The sequence below is a fragment of the Poeciliopsis prolifica genome, unplaced genomic scaffold (genome assembly GCF_027474105.1).
Source record: "Poeciliopsis prolifica strain line A6 unplaced genomic scaffold, Auburn_PproV2 SCAFFOLD037, whole genome shotgun sequence".
Taxonomy (NCBI): domain Eukaryota; kingdom Metazoa; phylum Chordata; class Actinopteri; order Cyprinodontiformes; family Poeciliidae; genus Poeciliopsis; species Poeciliopsis prolifica.
Window position 1 is genome coordinate 657,501 of NW_026562412.1, and position 12,269 is coordinate 669,769.

At 45.0% G+C, this 12,269-nt stretch overlaps 1 protein-coding gene across 1 annotated transcript in view; it reads right to left on the bottom strand.

Moving 5' to 3' along the window:
• The window catches only part of LOC129374765 (thyroid peroxidase-like), a 19,402-nt gene extending 9,450 nt beyond the window's left edge, over positions 1-9,952 (bottom strand). The window contains 9 exon segments of the mRNA XM_055053394.1: positions 230-488; positions 6,172-6,627; positions 6,719-6,919; positions 7,627-7,756; positions 8,252-8,381; positions 8,476-8,703; positions 8,706-8,768; positions 9,586-9,698; positions 9,773-9,952. Coding sequence (XP_054909369.1) covers positions 230-488; positions 6,172-6,627; positions 6,719-6,919; positions 7,627-7,756; positions 8,252-8,381; positions 8,476-8,703; positions 8,706-8,768; positions 9,586-9,658 — 1,540 coding nt within the window. The 5' untranslated portion in view covers positions 9,659-9,698; positions 9,773-9,952.
• Between the last annotated feature and the right edge of the window lie 2,317 nt (positions 9,953-12,269).

Sequence of the window (12,269 nt, forward strand, 5' to 3'; positions counted from 1 at the left end):
GCGAATCCAAAAGATTTCTGTCCCAACTCGTTCTGCAGACTGATGGAAACCATCAGGAAACCAAAAGGAATTGTGGGTAAACTGGCCAACGGTGTCTTCAGCTTCAAGTTGGTGAATTAACTTTGCAGGAATTTCTCCTGAAACTCCAGCTGACCCAAATACGACGACGTCTCTTCCTTCCTGTGGCTCTCCGGAGGTTTCCATGGCTGCCTTAAAGGAGCGCACTGACCTTCTTGAATGATCCTCCAGGGACTGAAGAGTGCCTGCTGAAGTCTCAGGGGGGGGAAGCGCCGGTCTTCCTGGAAGCTCTCGTTCAGCCTGCTGACGATTGGAGGAATGGTGCCGTGGCCGAACCTGAAGGCCGCTGTGGCGAACACGTTGGAGGCCGAGCCGTCCACCCTCGGATCGTACCCGCCATAGGGCCCGATGTGCCGTTCAAACGACTCCACACCAATAATTTTGGGGATATAATCTCTCATCGTTATTATCTGGAAGTCAAACAAGAAAGACAAGGCATTGGAAAGACTGAAACTACTTCAAAGTGTCTAAATCTTTTACCAAGGAAGGTTTTCTTTGCTCCAAACCAATGAGACAAAATGACCATTTGACACCATGAGGGACATGTGGGGGACAAAGATCACTGAGCCTGAAAATGTCTGATGAGAACTTTGATGTTTTTATCTGCTCAGATTGTCTCACCTCTGGATTTTGGCAGCTGGATGTCAAAGGAGGGGATGATCTGAAAAGATCTAGAAAGTTTAGAAAAGAAACTTCATCTCCTGAGTGAACTCCACCATCTGCTCCACCTCCAGCTGCTGTGGCTCTGAGTCAAACCAGCCTGTTCCCCTCCTGGCCTGTGGGGGCGCTGCACCAACAACCACTGCAGGAAACGACACTAAAACCTCTGAAGACACTGAGAGCAACTTCCTGTTTCACCAGATGAACCAAGATGGAGGCGTCAGAGTTTAGTGATTTCTCTTTAGTCTTTGGCTGAAGACCAGGAGCCATTTCTGCTGCTAGCGCTAGGCTAGCATGTTAGCTCTGGTTGTGTTTACCCAGAATGCCCTGCGCTGAAGTTGATTTCATGTCTTTGGAGCGCTCTCTGGGCCGCTTGGCGTTCACATTCAAACTGAACCCAGACTGAGGTTTGGAGGACCAGAGGTCAGAGGTCAATTAGCGTTCACACCTCACCAACCGAACTGGACTTTGACTAGGCAGTTGCACTGGAGTTGGATTGAAGTGGACTGAACAGGGCTGGTGGGAATGATGCAACCTAAAACCTATGAACATTGTTTGGCTTTTGAGGAAATAAAAATTCATTTGTTGTCAAAGCATCAATTATTTCCAAGTTGCAGTCATGGCAGCAGTTTTGTTCACGTTAGCAGCTAAAAATAACCTCAATATCTTCATAGACAATCATTTCTTTATGAGTTTTCTGTGAAGTGAAATTATCTCAATGAATATTTTAGAAATTGAAGAGTAACTGCTCACTTCAGACAGAACACCAGACAATTATCAGGTTGATGTCTGAGAAGAGAAAACTGCGGTTCTCTGAGCGGCTTTAAAGAGCTGACGACTAACCCACAATGAGAAAGAAACGGCAACCAGTTAGTGGAGATGCAGGAGTCCTGGGCTGACCAGCTGCCACGAAGACATAAGAAGAAGACTGAAACCACAACCGAAGAAAGCTTAATGAACATAATCAGAATGTGCCTGCTTCTGGTGGGGACTGCGCTGTCCATGCTGAAGTTTATATATGCTGTCACACACTCAGTCATGGCACTGAGGCTGGCAAAGAGCAACCCGATCAGTAGCCTCAAAACAACGCTGCAGGGTTTCTTCTGCTCCCTCTGACCATCGTTCACAGTTGGTTTTGTTACAGGTTGCCTCTGAACAAGAGGTTTCCATTCTGATCAGAGAAACACTGATCTGATTTACCCAGAGGAGGTTTGGCTTCATCAGGCTTTGAGCCTTTTAGGCCCTTCCAGATGACGGCAGAAGAGATGAAACTCTCAAAGCCTGCAGACTGACGATCTACAGCATTTGATAAAAGCTGTGAGGATTTTATTTTCCTCAAGAAGTCCAGTCCGCTCTGTTCCTTCCTGCTCATGCATCCTGGCTGGACGGCTTTCCGCCGCCTCGCCGCTTCTCTTGGGCATCTAAGGCAACTGAAACATTTCAAGCCAACATGAAGCCGCAGCGTTTTATCAACGTTTGCTTTAAAGCAGCAGATCCCATCAGAGCCTCCTGGTTTTAAGGCTTCTGCTTTCTGTGCTGGTGGCTCACTGACAGGCAGCTGAGAATGAAGCTGCTCTCCTCGCCCGGCTTCCTCAGTCTGGTGAAAAAACACAAATGTTCCACTGTGGACGAGGAAACGTGACCTTTCTGCTGTGCCAGACTAAATGTTCCACATTTAGTCTTTCTGCGAATTGTTCAGTCCTGCTGTTATTTTCCATTTTATGTGTTAAATATTATGCCAATCCAGTCATTTAAAGTTGGTTTGTCTTGTGATAACCATTTTCTTGTAATGCTTTTCTGACTTGCTGTTAATAAAACAGTCATCAGATATTTGTTTCTTTTTGTGGCTTTTTGAGGAATTATTCCAAAATACATCACCTTGAACTCCAAGGAAATGTTCTGCTTAGAAATATCTTGTCAGGCATTATTGCCTGACAAGATAGGACAGAGGGAAGAAGGAGTAGTTTTTCTACAAATGTGAACTCCATATTTATCAGGCCAAACCATACAGTGCAATACCATATCACTGGTCAATCTATCGACCAAATTGCTATAATTTCCTTTTGTGTTGTATTTATATTCTTTGTTTTGTATTTAATTTGTATTTTTTTGTATTTTGTGTATGCTTACTGTGTGCCACATTTTTGCCTGTGAGCTGCTGGTAACTATAATTTCCTGAGGGAGTCTTCCCAAGGGATCAATAAAGTCAAGTCTAAGTCTAAGTCTAATTTATCTCTTTCCAATGTGTTTATAATTGGGCATTCCCAGAAGCTGTGATGATGGTTTGCGTTCTGATCTCCATGCAGGATTTCCATCAGTTCCGTTTCTGAGCCGTCATAAAAAATCTTAGCAGATTTTTCCAATTCTTTCCATTGTAGAGATTTATTATGTCCATTGATATGTCCCCATTGTTGTCCATTCCTCCTCTGTTATTGTTCAATTTCCCTCTCTTTCCCATCTTGCTTTGATATGTAAAGTTGAATTTTTTTTAAATCCATCAGGTTTGTATAGATAAGCGAAATAATTTTCCCTTTAATTTTTGATTAATAGGCATTAATAAAAATTTCCATTAAGTTTACATTCTTGTGAGTAATTGGTTTAATTTTTAAGTTAACAAAATGTCTTATTTGTAAATATTGATAAAAGTCCTGTTTGTCCAAGGAATATTTTCTCTTAAGAGTTTTGAAGTTATTTAAGATGATGTTGTTCATTAATATGCACAGAGCAGTGATTCTCTGGCGTCCAGTTTAATTGGTGTAAAGTCAGAATCATATGCAACCCATTTTCTGACTGCTAGGTCGTTCCCTCGTGCATTTTCTTTAGCAATAGTTTTCCACGCTCTCAGGGTTGTTTTCATCCACCAGTTATCTATATTATTTATGAAACTTTGTAGATTAGCATCAGCTAGAATTGCCTGTACAGAAATGAGTGTTGCCTTTGTTTCAATAGATTTCCATTGAGCATTACATGTTGGGTCGTAACAGTATATCAGTGTTCTTGCTTGTGCTGCTAAATAATAAAGGAAGGCAACCCCCTCCCTCCCATTTTCTTTTCCAGTTCTAAGACTTTATATCCAATTCTCGGTCTTTACATTGCCAAATACATCTTGATAGTAATCTGTCCCATTCATTAAAAACTTTTTGATTTATTTCAATTGGCAAAGTTTGGAATAAATATAACAATCTGGCAGTATGTTCACCTTCATCAAGTTCATCCTTGAGCTAAAACTTGGAAAAGGAGTAAGACTCCATCTTGCAATATTTTCAGTATCTTCTTTAACTCTTTTGTGTCTGGGAACATAATTATATTCAAATCGTTTTTTGAGGTCTTTTGGTGTAGTAATGCCTAGATATTTAAAACGGTCAGTGTGCCAAGCTAATAGGTATCTGTTTTGAATTTGCTGGCTTGGAGTGTAATTATAAAACAGCAGGTGAGTTTTGTTCATATTAATTTTGTATCCTGACAGTTGACCAAATTGTTTGAATAACTGCATCAAAGCTGGGAGAGAGTGTGTTGGTTGTTCCACATAAATGAATATATCGTCTGCATATTGCAACACGTAACGGTGACCACCTTCACCTTTGACCTGACCCTGTTTCTAAAGTAACAGGATAAATGTCCATTAACTTTAATTCTCTCCGTGGGGTTATTAAAATATGTCTGTATTGTTTTTATTATTGTATTATGTAGTTTAAATTTATGTAAAACCCTGAAGAGAAAATTCCAGTCGACTGAATCAAATGCTTTTTCTGCATCTGTACTGATAACAATGGCTTCCAGTTGACTTTTCTCTATGTGATCTGTAAAGTATAATATTCTTATATTGTCGTATGAAGCCAGTTTGATCATTATGTATCACAGAAGGGAGAAATTCTTCCAATCGTCTGGCCATTATGGAAGCAAAAAGTTGATAATCAGTATTTAAACAGATATGAGTCGGTTTGATCTGCAGTCCAGTTTATTCCAGTTTCTCAGAGTCCAGTTTAGTGAAGGAAGGAGGAATCAGCTGCGTATCCATCTGACCCAGACGATTTCCATGGTTTTTATCTTCTTATTGTGTTTTTTCATTCTTTCTAATATCTGATGTCATTTTTCTATTCTGTTCATAACAGGAAGCTCTAGTGAGTTCAAGTATTCATCGATTTCTGCTATAGTTCCTCCAGAGATCTTTGAATAGAAGGTTTTGTAAAATATTTCAAATGCTTCCTGGATGTCATTCAATTTGTTCTTTGATAAATTTGCTTTCTGATTCTATGGGCTGTATTTCTGTTTTAGTTTCCATTCTCGTGTCTTCAGACTGTGTTTCAGAAACTTGAGGTTTTTCAGTTTGCTGTGTTGCTTTATCATTTATTTCTTTTCTAATTCTTTGTAAATCTTCCAGTATATCTAGTTTACTCTTTTGTTCTAGATCTTCCATTTTTTATGTAATTCCTCTGATCTTTTAGTTTTTTTAGGTATAATCTTTCCTCAGATTATCGGAGGCGATTCGTCTCCATGGTCACTGAGATCTAAGAAAGATCTACTTTGTCTCTGTTTCCTTTTGAACCAGTGGTTATTCAGCAAACCTGAATTTAGTTTCCATATATTATTTCTTCTTTGTTGACCCAGGTCCACTGTCAGGTATAAAGGTGAGAGGTCACTCACATCTCACATCTGTCCATTTTGTCTCTGTTTTGTAAATGCCAAAAATAATCAATTCTTGTGTCTAGTGAATGAGTGGCTGAATAGTGCGTATAGCCCTTTTTACTGGGGTAAAAGTCTCTCCGTATGTCTACGGAGGAACATACTTTAAAAAGGATTTGGATTTTTTTGTATTGTTGTTCTTTCTGGTCCGTTTTCTCCTGCACAAATCTGACCGCCTTCTGTTTCTTTTATCTTGGTTATTTTGTTGAAAAATCCAGTGTTGCTCCCCGGAGGAGCATGAAGTCATGTGACAGAGTTTCCTCTCACAAGCGCAACCTGCCTTCCTCATCCACCAGTTGCTGTCATTTTTCAAAATGCGTCTTGAGGGAACAGCAGCTCTTCCCCTTCTATGTCCTCATGCATGAAGAGAAACTCATTCTTAGTTTTGAAACAGGAAACAGGAAGCAGTGTCAGAAGCAGGTTCACTTCCTGCAAACATAATGCTGATCCAGAGTTAAACAGCATCTGGGGTCAAAGTGCACAGCAGCGCTTCAATCTATATGCTTCGAGTTAGCGCTCTAGCATTAGCTTCTGCTAGCCACCATGTTGATGTAGCCCTTTAGCGTTAGCGGGGCTGATGTTTATGGTTTAGGTTAACGTATCTAACTTCTAGTTAGCGGTTCCATTCAGAGACCCAGACCTCGATTTATCGAAACACCAAAAACAAATCAGCTTTTTATTTAGGGGCATCAAACTGGTGATGCTGGTGTGTGAGCTGCAGCGGTCCTGTAGGGGGCGCCGGACTCTTACCTGGTGCAGGGCGCCAACGATCTTGCGTGCCTCCTGGAACACGGCCTCGGGGCTCCAGTGCTGGTTGAGGAGCTGCAGGGTCTCTGCCAGGCGGTTGTGTTCCCGGAGCCACAGCGTGTGCAGCGCGATCAGAGGCAGGCCCTCGTTGACCCGGCCGTCTCCGGCCCGGAAACACTCCACTCCCCGGCCGCACGCCGTCTCCGCTACGAAGGGCAGGTAAGGTCTGCCCTGCCGGTCCCGGAAGCGGCCGTTTACGGCCAGCTTCCCGCTGCGGCCGGAGAGGTCGCGGAGGTCGCTCTGCAGCTGCGCCGTGTGGCCGTACACCAGAGAGGCGTCGATGAAGGACGAGGCGGCGTTCAGCTGCTGCCGCTGCAGAGCCCGCAGGATGCCGGGGCCGGCCCCGGAGCGGCAGGCCGGCGTGGAGCGACGGAACGGCATGCACAGCGAGTCCTGAGTCTGAGAGCCAGGCGCACGCCACAATGTAATCAGATTACATATCGCTGATCTACGAACGGATCTCAGTTCTTGGTGTTTTGAGCAGAATCACCTGGATGGGGAAGCAGGGATGCAGGTTTTCACACGACGTGCGGCAGTCCCGCCGCGCCCAGGAAGCGGCTCCGCTGAGGCTCTGCGGCGTCAGGGTCACATCGTGGTCGATGTACTGACCCCAGTCCACCAGCAGCTGGGAGTACGCGGCGTCTGCGCCCTTACAGGAAGTCCTCACCACCTCCCTGCTGACACGCCGCGGCTGCACACACAACGCCGTCATCACACACACAGCCAATCAGAGAGCTGACTGGCCCTCTCACTGGCCAATCAGGTGAGAGCACCTGGAGGTTTAAAGTAGATCATTTAAAGCTGTAACTATTATAAAAATATTATTTTACATGTTTGTTGACATCGTCATCATGTGCAAACTAGAAACAACCAATCAGAGCAAGAAGGAGGGTCTTAGTGCTGTCAATCACCCCCTCTCTGCTGAACTGCAGCTAGCATAGCCTGTTGTGGATGCTAAAGCTAGTTAGCATTACCACTGATGACAGCAGATAAACTGTTTTCCTGTGAGTTATGTCTTAGCTGTTAGCACCTTTAGCAGCAAGTACTTGAGGATGATCGACAGCGCAGGCCCCACCTCCAGGCTCTGATTGGTTGTTTCAGGAGATCTATAGTTTCACAGATTGTCTCAGAATGTCATGGCAAGGTGAGTAAAACAGTTTTGAATAAAAGCTTTAAGTGAAGCTGTGAAGAATCATTTCTCCGTGTTCTCATTCTCCTCCCGATTGGATCAGAACCGGATCAGATCCAGGAACCACCCTGGTACTTAGAGAACCGCTCCCCACCGTTCCACCGAGCGGCTCGTGTTCATTTCAGCCAATCGTTTCCTGCCTGTCAGTCTGGCTCGCAGTCCAGAACCGGACCGCCGCTCCGGCCCGGTTCCACCGCCGCTCCGATTACCGGGGGCAGCTGGTATCCATGATGGAGCCGCTGGGGGTCCCAGCCTCGGGGCTCCTCCTCTCCGTCCTCATATTCAGCTGGAAGCCATCGGACCAAGGCCGTGTTGGCGGCGCCCCAGTCAGGGTTCTGCCTGACAGAAGGAAGAAATATTTCAGTCTAAATGACCTTTAACCCGATTCAACCTGACAGGAGGCAGTAAAACCGTTAGAGCAGCTCATCACCGTAAACCTCCATCAGCTACAGAACATTAGCATGCTAACACTTCCATATTTCCTTCAATTTAAAGGATGATGATCATTTTTCAAGATGGCTGCCATATTTAAGCCTTAAACTAGTTATTGTCAGAAAATGTTCATGACTTTATGAACTTTAAACCTCAAATATTTTCTGCTTTGGTCATTGATGTTAGCGAGTCAAGTCAATTGAATATTAGCATTAGCTTCTGCTAACGTTTTATGTGTTTTGCAGGCTAATGCTAATGCTCACCATTTTGAAAGTGGTTGGCCAGTTCATTTCAGAACAACAGCTGACAGCTTCACTTTTACTGACTGCAATAGTAGAATCTCCTGACCTGAAGCATGACCTCTGCATGACCTCGGGCTTTGCATGACCTTGGACATGCTACCTGTTGTTGCAGACTCCTGATATGCTGCGGTATTTGTCATGATGACTTCCTGCACAGGCGGCCGGGTCCGTTGCAGTTGGACACTGAGACAGCTCTGCAAGCAGCTCCAGGTTTTCCCGAGACAAAAGCTCTGACAAAAGATGAATTCACTAAGAGCGTTAAAATGTCAGCCTTTTGGTAGCACAGCTAGAAATGAAAGAAACAGATTGGAACTTTGGCCGAACCTGATGCTGTGAAGTTCCTGTTATATTTCTGCTTCGCTGCGTTTTTCAGGATCTGCAGGCTGACGTGGAAAATCTCCCCGGACCTGGAAATGTCCTGAGTCTGAGGCTGGAAGTGAAACTTGAAGCCATGGCTGCAGAGAGGAGCTGCTCTCCATCTGCGGACAGGAGTTGGAGGTTAAAGCAGTTCCATTTTTAGGCTGTTTGGCCCGGCGGTTCTCTGGGCCGGTACCGCTGGCTGGAGGCGCCGTCAGCATCCTCAGGAGACCAGACCAGAAAGTCTCTGAAGGACAAGGCTGAAAATGAAGAACACAGAACTTTAGACCTCAGAGCAGAGAATACAAATTTTTAATTAAAATGATTTACTTTCGGTTTCTTTTTTTCAAAATGGCTGCCGTGGCTGTAACAGAGAATAAATGTTTGAGCTAAAATGAGCAGCAGCTATTGCCAGTGGTGGGCAATGCTAAACACATGGTTAGCTTCAATAACTAGCTGAACCACAATCTCAGCTCCGCTAAAGCTAAAGCAACAGAAACATTAGCAGAAGCTAATGCTAAACCAACAGAAACATTAGCAGAAACTAATGCTAAACCATCAAAAACATTAGCAGAAGCTAATGCTAAACCAACAAAACCATTAGGAGAAGCTAATGCTAAACCATCAAAAACATTAGCAGCAGCTAATGCTAAACCATCAAAAACATTAGCAGAAACTAATGCTAAACCATCAAAAACATTAGCAGAAACTAATGCTAAACCATCAAAAACATTAGCAGAAGCTAATGCTAAACCATCAAAACCATTAGGAGAAGCTAATGCTAAACCATCAAAAACATTAGCAGCAGCTATTGCCAGTGATGGGCAAACAAAAAATTAAATATGACCAAAAAACAGAATATTATGCTGTTAAATCTGGATTATTTTCTTCCCTTCTTTCATTTTAGGATTTTCATTTGTCTGTTAATTAAAATTAGATGAAATATTTAATATTTTAAACTTCTTAAACTGAGACTCAAACCTTTTAATACAGATATAAATCATCAGGTGAGTCTCAAACATGAACATTTACTTTCTCTGGCTGTATAAACTGAATTCATATGAAATATTAACTCACAGCTGGTGGAAGGCGAGACGCTGCAGACCAGCATCACCAGAACAGCCGCATGGAAACGCGTCCTGGTCTTCATGTCTCCTCTGCGTCCCGCAGCAGCCGCGTCTTTATGAGACCTGAGGCAGGAGGTCAAGGGTCACTGCACCTGCCTCCAGAGGGGCTCTTCGTCCCACATCACTGAGCTTTTTACCTCTGCGAGTTTCTGAGGAGACATCTTGATGGGCCGATACCGTGACAACGCTGGGGTTGCAGTTTTAAGCTCTCAAAACAAAAACAACAGAACCAGCAGAACCAGAACCAGCAGAAGCAGAACCAGCAGAACCAGAACCAGCAGAACCAGAACCAGCAGAACCAGAACCAGCAGAACCAGAACCAGAACCAGCAGAACCAGCAGAACCAGAACCAGAACCAGCAGAACCAGAACCAACAGAACCAGAACCAGCAGAACCAGAACCAACAGAACCAGAACCAGCAGAACCAGAACCAGCAGAACCAGAACCAGCAGAACCAGAACCAACAGAACCAGAACCAACAGAACCAGCAGAACCAGAACCAGCAGAACCAGAACCACAACCAGAACCAGCAGAACAGAACCAGCAGAACCAGAACCAACAGAACCAGCACCAGAACCAGCAGAACCAGAACCAACAGAACCAGCAGAACCAGAACCAACAGAACCAGCAGAACCAGAACCAGCAGAACCAGAACCAGCAGAACCAGAACCAGCAGAACCCAGCAGAACCAGAACCAGCAGAACCAGAACCAACAGAACCAGAACCAACAGAACCAGAACCAGCAGAACCAGAACCAGCAGAACCAGAACCAACAGAACCAGAACCAACAGAACCAGCAGAACCAGAACCAGCAGAACCAGCAGAACCAACAGAACCAGCAGAACCAGAACCAGCAGAACCAGAACCAGCAGAACCAGAACCAGCAGAACCAGAACCAGCAGAACCAGAACCAGCAGAACCAGAACCAACAGAACCAGAACCAGCAGAACCAGAACCAGCAGAACCAGAACCAACAGAACCAGAACCAACAGAACCAGCAGAACCAGAACCAACAGAACCAGCAGAACCAGAACCAGCAGAACCAGAACCAACAGAACCAGAACCAGCAGAACCAACAGAACCAGCAGAACCAGAACCAACAGAACCAGAACCAGCAGAACCAGAACCAGCAGAACCAGAACCAACAGAACCAGAACCAGCAGAACCAGAACCAGCAGAACCAGAACCAACAGAACCAGAACCAACAGAACCAGAACCAGCAGAACCAGAACCAACAGAACCAGAACCAACAGAACCAGAACCAGCAGAACCAGAACCAACAGAACCAGCAGAACCAGAACCAACAGAACCAGCAGAACCAGAACCAGCAGAACCAGAACCAGCAGGACCAGAACCAGCAGAACCAGAACCAGCAGAACCAGAACCAACAGAACCAGCAGAACCAGAACCAACAGAACCAGCAGAACCAGAACCAGCAGAACCAGAACCAGCAGAACCAGAACCAGCAGAACCAGAACCAACAGAACCAGAACCAGCAGAACCAGAACCAGCAGAACCAGAACCAGCAGAACCAGAACCAACAGAACCAGCAGAACCAGAACCAGCAGAACCAGAACCAACAGAACCAGAACCAGCAGAACCAGAACCAGCAGAACCAGAACCAGCAGAACCAGAACCAACAGAACCAGCAGAACCAACAGAACCAGCAGAACCAGAACCAACAGAACCAGAACCAGCAGAACCAGAACCAGCAGAACCAGAACCAACAGAACCAGAACCAACAGAACCAGAACCAGCAGAACCAGAACCAGCAGAACCAGAACCAGCAGAACCAGAACCAACAGAACCAGCAGAACCAGAACCAACAGAACCAGCAGAACCAGAACCAGCAGAACCAGAACCAGCAGAACCAGAACCAGCAGAACCAGAACCAGCAGAACCAGAACCAACAGAACCAGCAGAACCAACAGAACCAGCAGAACCAGAACCAGCAGAACCAGAACCAGCAGAACCAGAACCAGCAGAACCAGAACCAACAGAACCAGAACCAGCAGAACCAGAACCAACAGAACCAGCAGAACCAACATGGAGACCCAGTGTCTCCCTGAGCATCAGCATCACTTCAGCTGAGTCGTCGAGGCGATGCGCGGCGAGACGCCGACAACACCTCTTGATGTGATGACGTCATCATCAGAGCGTCAGGCTGTTACCGAGCAACACAGCAGGCCGGATGGCGGCAACAAGTTCAGCTTCAGAGAGTGAAGCCAGTTTCACACCATGGACCTCAAGAACCTTCAAGAACCTTCAAGAACCTTCAAGAACCTTCAAGAACCTTCAAGAACCTTCAAGAACCTTCAAGAACCATCAAGAACCGGGCCGATTTTCAAAATAACCCGTCAAAGTCATAGGCATCGATCGATCAGTGTGACAAGAGCAACACAACACACAACAACAACACAACACACAACAACAACACAACAACACACAACAACAACACAACACACGACAACACAACACACGACAACACAACACACAACAACACAACACACGACAACACAACACACAACAACACAACACAACAACACAGCAGCAGGTTTGTCTGACATTCTCTCAGGAAAAGCCACTGAACTGGATTTACAGTAAACAAAATGTGAAATAACTAAACATGAAACT